Below are 20,141 nucleotides of genomic sequence, written 5' to 3'. Positions count from 1 at the left end.
CTGCAATAAGTTCACTTTCTTTTGTTGCACCATTTCTAATGTGTAAAGCCCTCTCTGTGGCTTGGTAGTACTGTCTGACTGCTATAAGCTGGGTTTGTAGTTCGGCCTTCTCTTTTAGGCAGTTAGACTTTTCTAATTCTTGATTAATTCTAATACTTTCAGGCTCTATTTGATGCTCAACGTTTAGTTTTTCTAAGATATCCTTCAGCTGCAGAAACTTTGTAGTTTGGGCCTCTGCTTCTTTACTGAAAGAAAGCTTGAATGCTTCCATGGCTTGCTAATGAGATCCAAATGCGGGCTGCAGCTTACAGTTGTACGGATTAATAACCTCTAAACTTTCCCTATTGGCTTGATCCTATTTGGAGTTAAGCATCTCATTCTTTCTGGATAGCTTTTTGCTGACTGCTTGCAATTGTTGTTGCATGTCATTGATGGGCACAGTGGAATAAGTAAACAAATTCAACTCTTTATTATCTTCTTCAACAAAGGGTAATTCCCCTCAAAAGAGCCAACAAAGGCTTCTCAATCATTGGTAGTGGAGTCAAGGAGCATAGTAAGGTCCAAGATCTCTTCTTCCAACAGATCATCTGCCTCTGCAGCAGCTTCATTCTGTTGCATTCTTTCCTGAAAGAACAAATTAAGGTCTAGAATATCATCTTGTGGGAGGTCATGTCATTCTTGGTGCATCCTGTTCCAGCTCCTTCTAGCCTGTCCCCAAGGAGAAGTGAAGAATCTGAAATATCCTCCTGTAGTACTTGGAGTTGAATAGAAGGCATTTGCAGTGTCATTTTAATCTGCCACGAAACTCTACCAGATAACACTTAGACACCAGCTGCTTGGTCTAGCCTGAATTCAGTCAGATGCCCATTTACATCAATGTCAGCACTTCAAAACTGAATTTTATTTTGTTGTCAAAGTCTTGAATACCTTGGATGGAGGTTCCTATAACAGATTTCTCCTTTTGTCTTATAAATTCAGATTTCCTGGAATGGCAGACCACTTTAAAATGGGCTAACTTGCCACAATCATGGCACTGCTCAATTGGGGCAGGGCATTCTTCCCACCAGTGGACCTTCTTCCCGCTACAGTGAGGACATTGAAAAATAGCAGTAGGCACCTTTCCAGGGCATTTCCCTAGTTGCTGCCTTGCTATATTTTTGGTTTTACAACTCACAAATTGAACAACTTCATCAGGATGTTCTTGGGAAATTTCCCTCACATCTCTGACAAAAGCCTTATTCTGCCTCCACTGTTCGGCCATGACAATATTTTTACAAAGACTGATATATGAGTCAGAGGCTCTGATGGCATCCTTGTAGGAGGCTGTCTCTTCGTTCACCCCCTGTATGAACAGCACATCATCTGCTATGCTCCCAACAGCAAATAACAAAATGCTAATTTAATCTTTGTTCTCTTTACTCGCAAGACCTGAGGCATTGTGGCACTGGCTAAAACGTCTTTGCCAATTTTGCCATTGCTCTGCCAATCTGCAGGCCCTCTATATTTTGAAATGATTCTGGTAGGGGCAAAGTAGTAGCTATTTCTCACCCTGATTTGAGGCTGTCTTTTCTCACGCTGCTTGTCTTGCCAGTCACTGGGCTGCCCTCATTATTTAGTTGTCTCTGGTACGGTTGCTTTGAGTTCTGAGTTGCGCTATTACTGGCCTTCACTTGAGGCTTTTGCCACTGTTTTCTGCAGTTCCTCTTTAAGTGTAGTCACTGCTGCCACCATCTGTTATTGTGGTTTTATCTCGGGATTTGTAAGCTTCTTACTCTAGAAGAGATCTTGCTGGAGATAATGGTCTTTTGTTGAAAACACATTCATTTATCTACTATTTACAAAGGCTAAGGAAGACCATGACATAGCTGGAGCTGCTCTCTAAGATGCTTTGCACTCACCTTCCTTCATTGAGAGACATCACTGTGACATAGCTCCATATGCACAGGTTCAGTAGCTATCATTAGAGTTAACTCTTTGCTTTACAAGCAGGAGCAGGTGGTGGAGACACAGAGGAGTTGGAACTTGCTCACACCCTTCCTGAACTACAGAGCCTTGGGATCTGGATCTCATGGACCTATATTTAAAATAAGTGTTTTGACTCAATGTTGCACTTTGTGTAGTCATTAAAAGGATGGGTGAAGCACCTTGCAAACTGGTTGTGAATGTGATGGATTTCACCAACACCATTTACGTGGAATTACAGAGAAATTACAATGTGGAAATCAGTCTATCCTGGTCTTTATCATTATTATTATTACATGAGTAGTAACCCTAATATCATTGGACTGCTCTATTCCTATATCTTTCTATTCCAATTTCCTTTAACCAATTATGTAACATTTTTAAATATTAATATGGTCTCTACTTCAATCACTATTTCCAGTAGTGCATTCTACAGCCTCGCAACTTTCTGTTAAAAAGATTGCTCCCACTTTCTACACTAAATTTTTGACATTTAATCTTTGGTCTATAATCCCCTATTCTGGATCCATCAATCACTGTAAACAATCTGTTTCTATCCACTCTGTCCCATTGCTTCATAATTTTAAAATCCTCTTTCAACTCACCCTGTAATCTCTTTTCTGATTAAAATAATGCCGTTTCATTGTATTTGTATTTTTTCATAAAAGGCAGCATCCTAGAGAAACTGTGCTGTACTCTCTGTTGCCTCAACATCCTTCTTAGTGTGGAGCCCAAACTACAAACAGTACTCATAGATTCATGTACCATATAAAGATGCCATTGGGCATAGTCTGTGCTGGCCCTTTGAGAAGGTTATCCAATTAATTCCACTCTACTGCGTTCTCCCCATAGCCCTGCACATATTTCCTTTTCAAGTATACTCCAATAGTGGTCTTACTAATGTTTTAGATACATTAAGTCATACATATCTATTTAACAGAACTACAGTCTGAGATGGAGCATTTGGCAACTGCAGTGTCCACTGCTGCTGAGGCCCGAGTAATAAAGGCCCGAAATCTTTTACAAATGTCAAGGCAATTATAATAGCCTGATCATTTACTGTCTTTTTTGCTGCCCCATGCTGTTTACTAGATGTCCTGAGACACCATCAGTACCACCTGATGACCCAGCACAAAGAACTGGGAAGATGTTGGAATTTCAAGGTATTTCCACTCACACTCACCAGCAAGTTACCTCACTTACTCCTATTCTGGAAGCAGATAGAAAGAGCACTAGTTTAAATTTTGCATCACTCAAAATATACACTGTGACCAAGGCAAAGCTTTGAAGCAACAAGTGTATACATATAGAAATCATTAATTGTGTAATGAATTTGTTTGTACTTCATTTTAACTGTCCTAAGTGATGGGCTAGAATAAGTTAATAGCAAATTAGAAGAAGCGACAGAGTAATCCTGCGTGGTTCACGAAGAGCATAAGATTGTGTGTAGGGCTGCCATTGGCCAGATGCGCACCTTCATTGCTGTTCTTGGGGAATCTGATATTTGAAAAAAATTGCAGATCCTTCTTATTTCCATGCAGAAAGAGAAGAATGCATTTACCTTGGTGAAATGCATTGAGTCACCTGCTTGATCCATCTGTAAAGTGAAGATTAATTGATACTCTTGTGGCACCTTGAAATGAGCCCCATGCGCAAAAGTTCAGGGCTGTGGTGACCTTGACAGGCAGTGATGGAGATGGCTGGAGGTAATAAACACTAAACCTATGAGCTTTTTTTATTCTTGTCCATTGATATCCCTGGAGTCTGCGAGGAATTATGAAATGAACAAGACAGAAAAAGTAGAAATCAATGTAGATGATTAGCAAAATCACCTCAATGTTTTGTGGATTTTGATTCAATCCATCAAAAACACAAAATTAAATATCCTGCATTTTATTGCAGTAGCAAACTTGCATTACGAATGTTATTAGAAATGGAGACTATAAAGCAATAACTTTTTTTTCAAAATGGCATTAATTTCTCAACATCAAAGCACACAATAAATCAACTGGTGAAGCGTCAATGATTAATTACCTCACACAATGGAAACCATTCAAACTTCACATGTTCAGTATAAATCAGTCCAACTGCACTAATCTGTTCCATGTCACCATAGCAACGTACCTGAACAGCAACCACATCTTAACTGCAGCCCAGCACAGCAACCATGCATCAGCCTGTGCCCATAAAACTGTGTCAATAGGCAGAAGTGCACCATCCTTGGAAAGCTCCAAAAGAAGGCACAACCCCTGTCAGTGCTTCCTTGGTGAAATGGAGCCTGCAAAGGTAGTTTTCCCTTGAGCTTTCCAAGGATGGTGCACTATTTTAGCCTACATAGAACCGAGCTGAGTCACCCTAATGGCATTTTATATTGCAAAAGTGCTTTTACTGATCCTCCAAAAACATAGGAACAGAAGTAGTCCATTCAACCCCTCGAGCCTGCTCTGCCATTCAGTTACATCTTAGCTGACCTGCACCTCAGTTCCATCTATCCATGTCCCGCGATATGCTTAGCTCAGTCTTCAGAGCTCCAATTATTCCGGCATTCACAGCCTTTTGAGTGAGAGAGTTCCAGATTTCTCCTACCCTTTTTTGTGAAAAATGCTTCCTGATTTTGCTCTTGAATGACCCAAATCTAATTTTATGATTATGTCCACTTGTTCTTCTTATCTACATTTTAAATATCCTGATAGGATCAGCCCTCAATCTTCTAAGTTCAAGCCAAGCATATGCAACTTGGCCTCATAATTTAACCACAGTTTAAGAGATTTCCAGGCAGCCACTTTGGATACCTGGTGGTAGACCCCTTTTAAATGGAGAGTGGCATACTGCTATTGTTATTGGACTGGTATTCCAGAGACCCAGGGTAATGCTCTGGGGACCTGGGTTCATAATCCCACCATGGCAGATGGTGAAATTTGAATTCAATAAAAATCTTGATTAAAAAAACCCATTGTTGTAAAAACCCACCTGGCCTGGCCTACATGTGATTCTAGACCCACAACACTGCCCTCTGAACAAGAGTAATAAATGCTGGTCTAGCCAGTGATGCCCATGTCCCATAAATGAAAAAAAATGGCATAGGCTACTTGTTTTGAGACCAATACCAGTTGAAATCATACCCTATGTTTCTCGACACAGACCTTCCCGGATGGATAGATGAATAGCCAGCTTTGGACAAATGCTTTACCTTTATGGGTGAACTTGGAGCTTAGACTACCTGTGGCCAAAGCAAAATGATTACCAAAGTCATCCAACATTGCCTTTGTTTGTTGTCTCTGGTGGTATTTTGACTTTACTTGCTCCACCTGGAGTCAGTGCTTCAAATCCGAACAAAGTATTTATTATATCAATTGGCATTTTGATATTGAAATTATTAAATCATCTCAGGCCATATTCTAATGGGTATCATCAGGGCTTCTTGTTTAAACAGCAATATTTAAAAAAAAGCAAGCAATCAATCGAGAAAAAGTCAACCAGATGTTAATCTTTTTAACAGTTTGATCTTTAAAATAAACGCTGCAGCTGCAGTTGATTTCAAACTTGAAGTTTCAAGGCCAATTGATTACTGTGTCTTGCTCAGCTATGAATGCAAAATGTATGACAGTAAGCATAGTGTATTCCTGGATGTAGCATATAATTTGTGCCCACTCAGTAGTTTGCACAAATTCTTCAGTGCGTCTTTTTCTTTGAAATAGCAAGCGATAAATTTGTGCTGAAAAGAAATGTTTGATTTTTTAAAATATCTGGCAAACGGCCAAGGTTGGGGAAGAAAGGGCCAGAATAATGAGCAGAGAAAGAACCTCCAATCTGCAAAGGCAGTAGCTGATGAGTGAAAAGCAAACAAGAGATAGAAAAAAAAGTAAATTTTTCTGCTGCACTGTGGTTGTGGAATTGTAATTAAATATTTATGGGCTTGTCTTATATAAAAAATTGCACTCCATTGACAGTAGCTGACAATTCCCTTCTGTTCCCCCATCCCCTGACACATACGCACATGCACACACCCACCATGCACATAGGCACCCTTTTTATTACTTTGAAACAGCCTCCCAAGAGGTTGCTCAGCATTCAGTCAGAAGCCAACACAATAGGAAGAGGGCAGAGCTGACCTGTTTTTTTTTCCCGCTGAATTGTTTTCTGCCACTGAAATCACAGTGGATTTATTCTTAGAGCAAGGAAGTGACGTAAATTTGAAACAAAAATATATTCACTCTATTGAGGAAGAAAGCTTTCCTTTTCGCAAAGAAAAAGATTCAAATCCGATCAGAAGTTTTCTTGCTTGTATCTATTTTGAGCTGCATTCTTTCCTTGAATTGATTTTGAACTTTTGGAGCAAGCAGTAAAAATACATATGCAGTCTAAATGTATCTTGTGATTTAGTAATCACCGTATGTGCAATGTGCCTTTTGAATTTACATTGTAGGTAGGCGGGTCTGCGTAAAACACAAAGGAAAATAAATATATCCACTGTAAAATGTGGTTATTCTTATAAACATTTATTTTTGAAAATGTTTAGAATGTTTTATCCAAGTTGAAGGGTAAATTAATTTTACTGTATTTTGTTGAAGGGAAATTCATAATTTTTGTGTTTAAGCTGGAAAATAAAGCATTTTGCCATAGTCTGTTCTTCAGGCAAAAATAAAGTGATAATTTCCCCTGGTGCCTGAGACAATTAGAATACCTTGATCCTATGCCAAATGTATCATTATAATATGATGGGTACATTAAGAGAAAATTAAAAATTGCATTTTCTATTCAGTTCAGTTTCAGACAAAGATCATTTCTAATCCATTTTTTGTGCTCATTAAATCTGATTTTTTGGTCATATTCAAAGGGAGGGACATGCCTTGCTTAGGTGGCTAGGAGGAAGGACTGCAAAAGAGTGTGCAACTATACTTTTGCAAGTAATGTTTTGATCCCAGAGCATTATGTGGCCTCAAATGGTAATTACAGAGAATATTTTAAGACCTGGGACCGGATTTTCAGAGAGTCGTGTGGACCCCACGCCGTAGCCAAAATAGCGCTGGGATCCTGGATCCAGTAACCCCTCCCCCATTTCCAACAGATCCTATTTTCACTAGTAGGGTTGGGGGGCAGGATGTGATTTATACATGGAGGAAACCCTCAGTGCTGAGTTCAAACAAAACCCATTTTTGAAGGAGCAAAGCCTGTTTCCTGCAGTGTGTGATTTACGATTTTTAAGAGTAGATCTGAATTTGTGTAAAAGGTGTATAAGGTCTATGCAACTGTCAAGCTGTCAGGTTAATTAAATCCAGTGTTCTTTAAATTAGAAAACGAAACAGCCTGTCGTGTCTCTGAGTTGAAAAAAATTAGTGCTTGCAATTTCAATATTTGTTTGCTGACATAAGTCTGAGGGCTGTCAATATGATATTATTACTATTTAACTGCTTCCACAACCTATCATTATCACAGTGTGGGGGCCTTTAAGTTCACTGTTTGATTGACAGCTCAAAGTTTATAAGTTGTTTTGAGGTGGGGCTAGGAATACAATTTTTATGCAGGATTAAGTACTTGAAAGAATTTAAATGTATTGAATGCCCTTTTATAAATGAGAGTGCTTTTTATATAGTGAAGTCTGTAATAGACACTTAGAACTTTATTTTACTTAATCTCAGCATTGCTCTGAGGTCTCCCTATGGTGGAGTGAGTTGGCATGGAGGACAAAAGGGTGGTGGGTGGGGGCATGGATTGGCATGAGTTGGCACTAGGTTGGCATAGGGGCTATAAAGGGCCATGGGCATGAATGGAGTTCAGGGTTAGCATTAGTTGGCACTAAATTGGCTTAGGGGCTATAAAGGGCCTTGGGGGGGTGGGCAGAGGGGCATAGGTTGGAATGGTGGTTGTGAGGGGACATGGATTTGGCTAGAGGGATATAGATTGGCATGGGGGTTATGAGGGCCATGGGGAGATTGGTGGGGGTATGATTTGTCAAGGGCGGGGCATGGGGAGGAGGTGAGGCATGTGAGGGGTGAGGGCTAGAGAGCCTAACTACTTTTATTACAGCTGTGATGATGTCCCAGAGCACTGAGGCGGGCCTTTTAACCAGCCTGCCATGGCACTCGGCAGCCAGCCCGTTACTGCCTCCGAACTATTTTCAGGGGCAGCCTTCCACACCCGGTGCCCCTCATTGGTACAAAACTGGAACATTCAGGGCTTTTTCTCCCAAGGAGGGTCTGCCAAGCCAGGAAATTTCCCAACTCTGCGCACCCGTCTTGAGAGCGAAAATCCAAGCCCAGGTTTCTGTTCCCACATTTCCTTTGAAGAGTGACAGTTACAGAGAGGCTGAAACCACAGGCACAAAGTCCATGTGCTTTTTGTCCATTTGGCAGTCACTATGTTTAAAATCGATGTTGGATAGAATGGGCATGAACATAAGAATTAGGAGCAGGAGTAGACCATTTGGCCCCTCGAGCCATTCAGCATGATCCTGGCTGATCTTGTACCCCAGCTCCAACCCCTCTTTTGCTCCCCAAAATTTTTGATTCCCTGAGAGATCAAAAAACTGTCTATCTCACTCTTGAATATATTCAACAATGGGGAATCCACAATCCTCTTGGGTAGAGAATTCCAAAGAGTCACAACCCTTTGAGTGAAGAAACTTCCTCTCATCTCAGACCTAAATGATTAGTTCCTTATCCTGAAACTGTGGCCCCTTGTTCTAGATTCCTCACCCAGGGGAAATAACCTCTCAGTGTTCACCCTGTCAGGCCCCTTCAGAATCTTGTATGTTTCAATGATTTTGTACCTCATTCTTCTAAACCCCAATTTACTCAGTCTCTCATGATAGAATAATCCTCTCATATCAGAACCAATTTAGTGAACCAGATCAGGAGAGGTCAGTCTAGTGGATTAACTTTAATAAAGCACAGCATTAGGAGTAGCTCTATGACAGTAGTATTAGCTGTAAATAGTAAAAACATACATTTAAAAAACCACTCACTTGTGGATCCTGGCCTCTGAAACCACCTAGATAAGTAGAGTAGTACCTTTTCAGGCCGTGTCAAGGGGCCAGATATGCAGCAGGAACTAATTTCTGCCTGCTGATGACAAGTATGGATCATTTAAATATTTGGGGAGGGCATTCTGTTCCTGTAGAGGTGTAACAAGAGCCTACATCCCCGCATTGCTACTGGAAACCTAGAATGGCATCATGCCACTTTAAAAGTGGAAGCATGAGGCACAGATTGGGCCAGAAAGACAGTTTGACATTTTTTGTCATTTTTCCATATGGTGTTGTAGGCTCTGCCTCTGGAAAAATGGGAACATTTGTAATAGTATTTGATTTCTCAGACTTCTGGGACTGGTTCATTAGACCCAGAACAGGGTGTGTACTGATCTGAGCAGATATAGGCACCAATGGACCTATCTGATGCTTTTTCCAAAAATTTGCGGTAACCCTGGTTAGTTGTCAGAATTGCCCAAAATGCTGCCATAATAGTGGAGTAGTGAGCAGAAGAGGTGCCTATTCCCTCACCCCTCCCGTTGGAATATTTTGTAGTGTGCCAATTGGGCAGCAACTCACATGTTCCACACTCTGCCCCAAAATTGCAACACCCAACACAATTCCATCAAGATTTCACAGCATCTTGGGCCAGAGTTTTCCATCCCACTGAAAGGATTAGGGCAGGCAGTTTGAAATAAGAATTAGAAATAAATTCTAACAGGATATAGAAATTTTCTTTTTTTCACCACCGGCAGAACTTTTACTCTAGTCAAAATGTTCAGCAGACTTTTATCCTCCAAATTATGGTCATTTTCTGTCCTTCAACTGGGAGAATGCAACTAAGATTTTCAATTGTTGAATAAATATATTGTTAGTTTGATCTGAAGCAATGACATTTTCAGGGTTACAGTGCAAAAGCTCAAGAATTGTAGCTGCATTTAATTATTTATCTATTGTGGCACGTACTGTATATTTTTGTCAGCACAGCTGCTCTTTGACATTCTAAAGCTGTTTTTACTGCTTTCAGAAATGTACTGCATTGAAAAGGCAACTCAGGGAAGCAACCTAGTGTCCAACAAAAATGACTTAAAAGATAACTGATAGAATTCAATTCAAATACTATAAGTAAATGACAATATCATTTTATTAATATTTTGCCAAAAATGAAGAATGTCTGATTTTGCCGTAATCAGAGTTGAGTCAATGATCCATAAATAGCCAAGGAATGGTTTCTTTTACTGTACTAGGGTTTACATTAGGGATTTGTTTTCCTGGTTGTTGGCCTTTTAGGCTGGGTGTTAGAGCATGAAATTAATCTGGCTCTGTACCTGTGGTAATAAATTCCACAGGGTGCATCAGATATTTTGTTGCAAACTGTTGGTTAAGTATAGTTTGTGCCCTTCGCTAAAGCTCTGAGTGGAGAGACTGACGATCTTTTTCTGTATATGATTTGTACAGGTTCAACAGACCAACTGGTCACCAATTAAAAGAATCTGAGAAGACCAGTCAACTGCAGCGAGGAATAAGGAACTGCAGGGGTAAGGATAAAGAAGCTGGTTTGTTGTGGAGTACAAGATTAACATTTAAGGGGTGAGAAAATGAATAAATAAATGTGAAAGAAAAGAATGATACATGAGTGAAAAATTCTACAGTGATAAACAGTAAAACACACTTGTAAAGCTCTAAATTGGCTGAGGAAAGAACATTTTATCAGTACATTCTGTCTCGCAAGAGGGTTTACTAACAAGTCATCAAAGATATAACAACATTGTCAAAGTGAAGATTATGTTTCTTTTCATTTTAAAGAAAACAAAGACACATTTAACATTTAGCCGTCACTAACAATTATTACTTGATCTTTTATCGAACTAATCAAATATAAATCTGAAAGGGAAAGGAAGACAGAAAATGACTTCTTCAATTCAGAACAGTACATTCTGCACAGACAAAGAGGGCAACAAAAAGGAAGTAAGGAATAACAATGAACAACCAGTAGGAACAGATGGAGACACCAATGCAAATGAAATAACATCCCAGACTTACATAACAGAAGAAAAAGAAAAGAAACATAACCTAACAGCTGGTATTCTGAATGAGCATCTACACTTGCCACAGAACGTAATGCTGCCAAATGAAGCTCTGGATGACCCTGTGAAGCAAGATGGGGAGTCTCGATCAGCTGAAGTCGGAAATCAGTCACACAGAAGCAGAAATCTGGAGTTTTCAGTGCTCCATAAAATTGATAAAATTGAAACTGTAGAACTGGAAAAAACTGAATATACCCAGCACCATGAAAAAGCTTGCAGTTTGCAATGTCCTGACAAGCAAAATCAGAAATTTGGCACAGGTAAAATTGTTAATGTTCCTCAAATTCAAAAGGAATGGTATTCCCTTAAGAGGCATACTTATGTTGCTGAAGCTGCCAAGGAGCATCAATGGCCAAGAATAGATGCGACAGATGAAAATGAAAAAATGCATTTCATACAATTATCGTGCAAGGACTCTTCATCTTCCAATTCATTGGAGAAAGTTAATAAAAAGGATATATCAGTAGAGATTGGTGAATCCAGAGAAGATGGTACTGGGTGTTGTACTGGACCATTGAATTTTCAGGAATTCTGCATGGATGCCACTGGTAGCACTCATAATTCACAGAGGGCATCAGAAGATCTGATTAAAGCCATCTCCCCATCTGATCCATCTGACTGCACCTCAGTTGAAACGATCGTATTTCATTCTAACTCATCTACCTCAGAAATCAAGGAATCAGCCCCAGAACTGCAAACGAAGATAGAAAGGCCGCTTGACCTTGTCAATGTAAGCACATCACATTGTGAAAATGTAATATATAGCCTAGGTCCAGGTGGTGAACTACTGGTTGCCATTAATAAACCAGAAGCCCAGGTAAACCTGGATGCATTACCTAATCAATGTGGGGTAATTGATGCACATAATCGGCCCTCTACAAACGACCAGCAGGAGACTGGTGAATTTTTGTCTGAGCTAACAAGAGTTCAGAGCAGAAGAAATATTTTTGGAGTAAAGGAGGAAATAGAGCCTTGTAATATTAGCCAACAATCATCCACCAGGCTTCCTGAAGACATAGCTAAAACGGTACAGCATCTGCCAGATAGCACAAAAGAACAACATCTTAAAAATCTCAATGTTGAAGACCAATTCTTAGACCGCCAAGTGGAAAATTATGCTGGCGATAGTCCAGTATCTGAAAACAATTCTTCACTTTTAATGAGGCAGTGTTGTAAAAATAAAACCTTCAGTCTGATACATACTGAATTTGGTACCCAACATTCTATAGAAACAGCTGAACTTCTTGGAAGCTCTTTTTCAAATGCTACTAATAATGTGGCCAATGTGAAATCTACTATTTCTAGAGTTCCAAACACTACCCAGGAGGCAGTTAACTACACTGAAAGTGATAAAGTGCCATGTACAAGAGCTGATGAACTTTCTAAGCAGGAATGTGATGGCCTTCATGATGTCTTTGAAATCACTGGGGGCAGAAAAGGAGATGCAAGGCAATCTTTAGTGAGTGACAGTAGTTCATTAGAACATGAAGCAGTTCAAGCGAAAAGCATTTCTAAAACGGCAGAGAAGGAAGGTGCTGAAGCACTTAGCATCCCACATTCAGAACTTTTGAAGCAACATCTTTCAAAGCAAGATGCAAATACAGGCAAGGATGTATTGCAAGGACCAAGAGTTAGTCTTGGTCAGTATGTTGATGAAAGTCCTGTCGAAAAGGAAGCAAGTGAAATAAACAGTAATGTGATGATAATTGGAGAAAAACAACTCACGAGGGTTTCTGAAAAGCTTCAGCACTCTGAGAACCTGCTGGTCTCACAGACTGTAAATCCTGCATTTATTGCTTGTACAGAGGTTGACATGAAGGTTACCAATCAGTCCTCAGATTCTGCTTTTAAGGAAACCTCGCTGCTTCGTGCTGGAATACTGTCAGAATCTTTGCTACTACCTCCATTAGGGGATATGCAGACATCAAACTCATTCTTTAAAGCTTCTGATAAAGCTGTTTGTAACAGTGGAATCCCAAAACCAATCCTGCAACATCCCAAGACTGTTCTAACAGACAAAGGAGAAACAGAAACAAATTACCAGTCCAAGCCTGAAGGAAAGGCTGAAGCTAAACTCATTCCTAAAACCAAGTATGTAAGGCCTAAGATTATAACATACATTCGAAAACCACTTCAGGTAAAGCCACTCGATGCTATACATGATGCCTTAGGATTATCTCCAAAACTTTCAACATGGACCGAGTCCATTTCTAAACCCTGCATTTCAAAAGAGTACAAGAGTGCTACATGTGAAAATAAACCCCTCTCTGTGCTCAGTGTTCCTGGTTCCATTCATGACAGATACAGACCAGAGTTGCCAAGAACTAAGATATATACGACTGGACTGATGGTATCTGGAATCAAACCTCCTGCTCAGCAGACTTTTCCTAGGATGATGGGAAAACCATTCCCTCCTTCCAGTGATGTCACGTCAAAGAAAGCTACTGACATGTTTACACAGGAGAGCATTCCTAAGGTAAGAATAGTCTTTAATATTTTAGATCATGTATATTTGTGTTCTCATAAAGTCAAGTTTGAGTTGGTTAGGACACTATGGGCAGAATCATCCCAGATTCGCACTAAGTGCTGTAGCGGATGAATAAAATGATGTTTTACCCACCGACCACAATGGCGTGTTTTTACGCCGTATCGTCCCAAACTCGCCACATTATTTATGCACTCCCAGGAAACACGCCGTTTCGATGATCAGGGTAAGTCACTTTTTTCATTACACCGGGCACTATATTTAAAGTCCAGCTGCAAGCACACACCTCAGTGCTTCCAGACCACTACTGCTGCATGGAAGACAAGATGGCCCCGAAAGGCAAAAAGACTGCAGCCTCCCGCTTCAGTGACATGTCTCTGGAACACCTTTTGGATGCAGTGGAGTCCTGCTGGGATGTCTACACCCCCATTCTGGCCGCAGGATGGGCAGCGGCGTCACGACTAGGCTTGGGAGGTGGTGGCAGCAGTGGTCAGCGCCAACGAGCCCTTCAGAAGAGGACAGCCACCCAGTGCCGCAAGAGGATGAATTATCTCCTTTGTCCCGGCAGGGTAAGCCACTCTTTTCATCACTCTCAACTCACACACTCACAAACCCATCACACATCCACACGGCACCTCACTCACTGCCAGTTCAAAGGACATCACCATTCACTCTCTCACACACACACCTTCATTGTCCTCATCCCATCCCATCAGCATTCAGGCATGCCAGGCATACTTATGATCTGGCCTGGCAAATGTCCTGCTTACACTCTCTCCATCTCTATTCATGCAGGTCAGGCTGGCACCCAACAAGAGGGAGAGGTTGCAGACTGGTGGAGGAATGTGTGAGATCAAGATCCTCGCTGACTTTGAAAACAGAGCCATCCAGCCGGCTGGTGAGGATCTGCATTGTTCCTGTGCTGACAGTGAGGTTGGCGGTGCTCTACCAAGTGAGGGTCCAGCAGTGCAACATCCATCAGACAACCATGAGTGACTGCTGCTATTTACTAATTATCTCCCTTTGCTTTCTCAGGTACATCTGGAAAACAGCCGACAGAGTCCATGACCCAGGGCCTCCAGTCAAGCATCAAAGACATCTCTGAAGAGGAATCTGAAGGCACCCTCCTTGAAGTCCTGTCACAGCGCTAACCCACACCCTCCACCAGTGCAGAGACACACACCTCAGCAGAACCTCGCTTTACAGTACCCTTGGAATCACAATCTGGTAAGCACATCACACTGAATGATCCACAGCAGATGGCAGCAGGGACTTCCCAGATGTCCAGCAATTGGAGGATTGCTGGAGGCTAAAAATTTGCTGAGTCTGAGTCAGAGATGAGTCTCTGGACTTGGTCATGTAACAGTTGCCGAAGCTGCAAAGGCAAACTCGGGAACATCAGGAAAGGATGAATGCTGCACTCCTCAGATTTGCAAGGCACGATGGAGGAATCCGTCCATCTTCAGATTGAGGTGATAACGCCGGCATGTCAATGCACCGAGGTCAACACTGGTAGGATGGCGGCTGCCATAGAGACCTTGGTCCAGGATGTCACACCTGCACTGCTGCGTGGGCTGAACTCCATCGCTGAGGCCATAATTGGTCGCCAACAGTGTGTATGCTAGAGGGGTGCAGGGCAGCCTGATCTCACTCCCACTACCCCTCCTCCTCAAGGAGTCAACCTGGGGCCCTCGGGCACCTATAGGGAGGAGGATCAGCAGGTGCACACTCCGGGGCCATGCACTCAGGTGACTCTGAGAGTGACTGGCCCATCTGAATCCCCTCTCCCTGTGACCTTAGCAGCTCCAACTCCACAGGATGAGGAGGGTGCCACTGCCACACAGCAGGACCCCGAAAACAGGCCAAGGCCCTCCAAGTCTTGGCCCTCCAGAGGACGCCTGCCAAACTTATCACAGATAGGGCGTCACAGTCAGCAGGCTGCCTCCACCTCCTCTGGGGAGCACTAAGATGTAGCAGCATGGTTAGGAAAGTTAAGAAGAATTAGTTGCAAGCCTGGGCATGGGTGTTAATCAGTTGTACATACTGTTCACTATTGTCAATAAACTCCTAAGAATGCCTCCCTGCCTATGGCTCCTTGTTCTGATGTGCAGCGTTCTTGTCACTTAGATGTGAAACCTTTCTGCACAGGATAAAGGCAGGTGTCTCGGTCCAGGGCCTCTTCCCTGTGCTCTGTGCAGCCTTGAGACCAAAATGATGGTCTGGCCTCATACTCCCTGGAAACATTACTGATGCCTGCACCTCGGTGATGCTAGTCATCACTGCCAGAATGTTGTGGGCAGGCACTACAGAATTCTCTTATTCTCTTTGTGTGCTCTTAGCACCTTTAAGGTGAGGCTGGCCCCCACCACTTCAGCATCCGTGACCACTAATCCTGTGCTCCTGAAGGGGTCAGGTGCTGAAGGTGGACAAAGGATCAGATGCTTCTAAAGTTTCGTGGCTGTATCTTTATGAAATGACCCTGATCACAGAGTGCAAGCGAGCTACCCTCGGCCAGACAGGAGTCAGACATTCTCAGAGGCTATGTGAAGATCTATGGAGTGTCCTCACTGCATGTTGTCATCATCCTCCTGCAATCGAGTGACTATTAGGGCCTCCACTGTGTCTCCATGATAGGAGCATTCTCAGAGAGGGTACTCGCGCTGCCAGAAGCCAGACTGGAGTCAAATGTTCATAGGTGCAATGTGAGGATCTATGGGGTCACCTCACTGCTTGTTGTCATCATCCTCCATAAATCTAGCAGCTATGAGGGCCTTCCGAGCCCGCCTTCCTCGTCTAGCCAGTATGAGGGCCTCATCCCCGTCATTGGCGTCTCCGAGGACCTCCTCGCCCTTATCTGCATTGTGTCCTCCTCATCGGAGGAGACCTCCAGCTCCTCCATCTCCTCCTCAGCCAGCTCGCCTCCCCGTTGCAGCGCCAGGTTGTAAAGGATGCTGATGTATGACACCCTCTGCGGACTGTATTGCAGGGCTCTACCAGACCGGTCCAGGCACTGGAACATCATTTTCAGCATTCTGACGGTCTGCTTCACCAAGTTGTGAGCTACAGCATGAGCCTCGTGATACCGTTGTTCTGCTGCAGTCTGAGGCTGCCTATCAGCCACGTCCTCCGCGGGTAGCCCTTGTCCCTGAAGAGCCATCCCTGCAGCTTCTGTGGACCCTGGAATACTTCAGGGATCTGTGACCGACTGAGGATGTGCAAGTTGTGCACACTGTTTAGAAACCATGCGCAGACCTGCAGGATGCATTTGTGGTTGTCGCACACCAGCTGCACATTCAGCCAATGGAATCCCTTGCAGTTGATGGAGGGATGCCGACGTGTTGCACCACGTGTTGTGATGGAGATCTGAGTGCCACGTAAGTGCAATCGATCGTACCCTGAACCTGTGGGAAACCCGAGATCTGGACAAATCCAATCGCTCTTGCATCCTGGCTGTCCTGGTCTAGGGCGAAATGCACAAAGTTGAAGATGGCATCCATCACCTCATGGATGCATTTGTGGGTGGAGGCTTGAGAGATCCCACAGAGGTGACCTGTGAAACCCTGAAAGGAACTGGCTTAGAAATTGAGTGCCACGCTCACTTTCACGGCCACTGGCTGTGGATATCCTCCATGTCTGTGTGGCTCAATGTCCTGCAGTAAGTGGCAGATATGAGCAACGCTTCCCTAGACATGTGCAGTCTTCGGCGACACTAGCTGTTGGTTATCTGCAGGAATGACAGGCGGTGTCTATAGACCTTGGGTGTCACTAGGCATCGACCAGCCACGGCTCGCTGTGGCTCTTCGGGCGTGTGTGTGGGAGCCCCAGCTGCCACTTCTTCCTGAGGATGCTGCTCCTGCCTCTGCGCAGCCAGGTGCCTCAGTCATTGTTTTCTCCATCATCTTCACTCTCTGTAGGCCATCAGGCATAAAGCTAGTTCACCAGACTCTATAATCCTGATGTAATCCTTCTGCAGGATGGAAGAGAAAGACACGTGGCTTAGCATGGGTGTACTAAGAACCTGTCCTGGTTAAATGTGAAGGCCTCTTGACGCTTCCCGGAGAGTGCTGGACACCATTTGGATGGCCAGAGATTAGTGCGCTGCATGGCTGCCCGAAACCCCACCACCTCCGCCCAGTCCACCCCACCGATTGGCAGCAGATTTGCCCATTAGACTGCATGCTGTGCTTTCAGCTCAGGCGCTGGCATTCTCCTAACCCGCGCATGGCTGCCCTGTTAGCTTGAACCATCAGGGAGACTGGTCCAAACCCGAATGATGACATTGCAAGGGGCTGTGAGCACCTCTTGCAGTAACTGATCCACGGCCAGTTTTAGCGAGGTGATTGTACAACGTGTGCAGTCATCCAAATGTTCTGCAGTTCACTAAAATGCTCATGACTTTGCAGTCTTTGCCGGGATTGTGGGGGGAGGGTGAAAAGCTTTGGAGCATTTGGTGGCACTTTGATGCCTCTGTATTGCTTAAGTGGACAAATAAGCTAGAAGCCTGTCATATCAATATGGCTGCGCCTGAACTGTCTGCGTTGCAGAGGAATGGTTACTTTATACAGGTTTCCCTAATGCGTGGCCACTTCCCTCATGCACCCTACCCCCCACCCCAAATGCTTGTGCACTATTTTCAATGGAAGGCCCTTACCCCTGCACCCATCGCAGTGGCCTCAACGGCAAAGCTGCCCTTAACCCCGACGCCCCAGCGCCCCTCAAGCTTAAAGTTGGCCAGGCAACCCTGGCGAGCGCTGCACAACATTACTGTGGACTCACCTCCAAGTTTTCCTCAAAGTGCTGGCCACCAAGTGTATGTCACTTATGTGCTGTTGTGAAACATTTTGGCGTGTTTGCCCACCAACGTGCATAGACAAACCAGCGGGGCAGGGGGACGATTCCGGTGGGCAGGCCTAATAATGAAATGCTTATGTATTACAATGAGGTTCCCAACGTCCAATGGCAGGAAACGTGGCATGCCGTTGCCAGGCTGAGCGGACAATCGCAAACTGGTTTTATGCTGTCGTAAAACTGATCGCGCCATATTGTCCACTTGCCACCGAACACGCACAGCTCCGGCAGGCATGGAAAATTCCACCCTATTTCTCTGTACTGATGAGACAATAAATGTTAGTTACCTGGATTTTAAGAAGTATTTAGCCCTGCCCCATGTAAAAGCTTCAGTTGCATGAGATAGCCAGATGGAAATGTATTGAAAAGCAAAATACCTGTACTGTGAATGTTGGAAATTTGAAACAGAGTTAATGTTTCAGAACAAAAGGTCATTGACCTGAAATATTAACTTTGTAACTCTCTCTGCAGATGCTGCCTGATCTGCTGAGTATTTTCAGCATTTCTGGTGTTGGTAACGTATTAAAGTGAATTTTTTTTCAAATGGTTCAAAGTAGCAAATAAAAAGCATTCGGACTGAGAGTCTGTTGTTAGTCATACACCAGAGGGATCAGTTACACTGGAGTCAATTCAAAGGTGTCTAATTTTGCAGACAATATCAAGATGGGAGAAATGCCAGAAAATGAGAACCAGTGTACACAAATTCAGGAAAAATTGGAGATGGTGAGTTTGTATGCAACAAGTGGCAGATTAAATAAATTGAAGGGAAATCTAAAATGGTGAGATGACCAAAAGAATGTGGATGTGACAATGTACTCGAGCAGGAGAGAGGCCTTGGGAATATTAGTGCACAGGTTAACATGAGCCCAGTGTTCCTAGAGAATAAAGAAGGCAAATAAACTGTTGGGTTTCATTGCAATTGTCAGGATATTTAAGATTGCACAGGGCTTTGGCATGAACATGGATGGAACTTCCGATCGACAAACTCATGGGCAAATACTTACCACAGGTGTAGTCACATTTATTTTGTTTTATTACCTATGTTAACAAGAATGCTGGCCAAGCATGTTAACCTTTCGTACGCAAGCTTCCTAGATCAGAAGTTCCTATCCTTGTGTCTGGACTATTGTGTAGACTTGGTCCCCTATTCTATCTTTGTTTTTTTTCAAAAGTCATTTTCAAGTTATTAAAATCAGGTTACTTGCAGGTGATGGACTAGACACTCTTCCTAAAAAGGCTTATGTTTTTATGAGGAACCATATTGGGCTATGTTATTAAAACTGCACAAGGTTACCATTTTCTAATATATCAAGGAATATTTCTAATGAAAGAAAATAAAAATAACCAATTAAGTTCTAGAGCACTACCCTATTGTACTGCATGATTCATGGGAAGATTTTATCTTCGCCGATATGCAAAGAAGTCTCAGTGAAAACCTGAGAAAAAATTCACTTCAGAAACCATGCACAATTTTGGCACATCTTGTGTATAGTTTGCCAACTGTGCCTAAAGTAGAATCTTTACTCCATCTTTGACTTTACGGTATGAACCCGGCATATTCTGTTGGATGTCTGCACTGTACTTCAGTGACCATTATTTTCCCTTCTTGACATGCCACCTCTCCTCCTCTCTCTCTTGGTCTCTCACGGGGCTCAGCTAAGTGTGGTTAAAAACAACTAATTTCATTGACTTGATCACACAACAAAAATTGATCAGAAAGACTCTTAAAAAATTAGCATTTACTTAGCAAGCCAAAAGTCAGATATTAAATAATGCTTAAAAATATTTCCCT

The 20,141-nt window shown here is 42.9% G+C and overlaps 1 protein-coding gene across 1 annotated transcript in view; it reads left to right on the top strand.

Annotated features, from left to right (window-relative positions):
* Positions 1–20,141, top strand: part of LOC121284085 (microtubule-associated tumor suppressor candidate 2-like) — a 397,712-nt gene that overhangs the window by 33,616 nt on the left and 343,955 nt on the right. The window contains exons 2-3 of the mRNA XM_041199139.1: positions 10,388–10,467; positions 10,821–13,492. Coding sequence (XP_041055073.1) covers positions 10,838–13,492 — 2,655 coding nt within the window. The 5' untranslated portion in view covers positions 10,388–10,467; positions 10,821–10,837. The remainder of the gene's footprint in view (positions 1–10,387; positions 10,468–10,820; positions 13,493–20,141) is intronic.

The sequence above is a fragment of the Carcharodon carcharias genome, chromosome 11 (assembly GCF_017639515.1).
Source record: "Carcharodon carcharias isolate sCarCar2 chromosome 11, sCarCar2.pri, whole genome shotgun sequence".
Taxonomy (NCBI): domain Eukaryota; kingdom Metazoa; phylum Chordata; class Chondrichthyes; order Lamniformes; family Lamnidae; genus Carcharodon; species Carcharodon carcharias.
The sequence above is the reverse complement of the archived record's forward strand: the minus strand, read 5'-3'. Positions and strand labels throughout refer to the sequence as shown.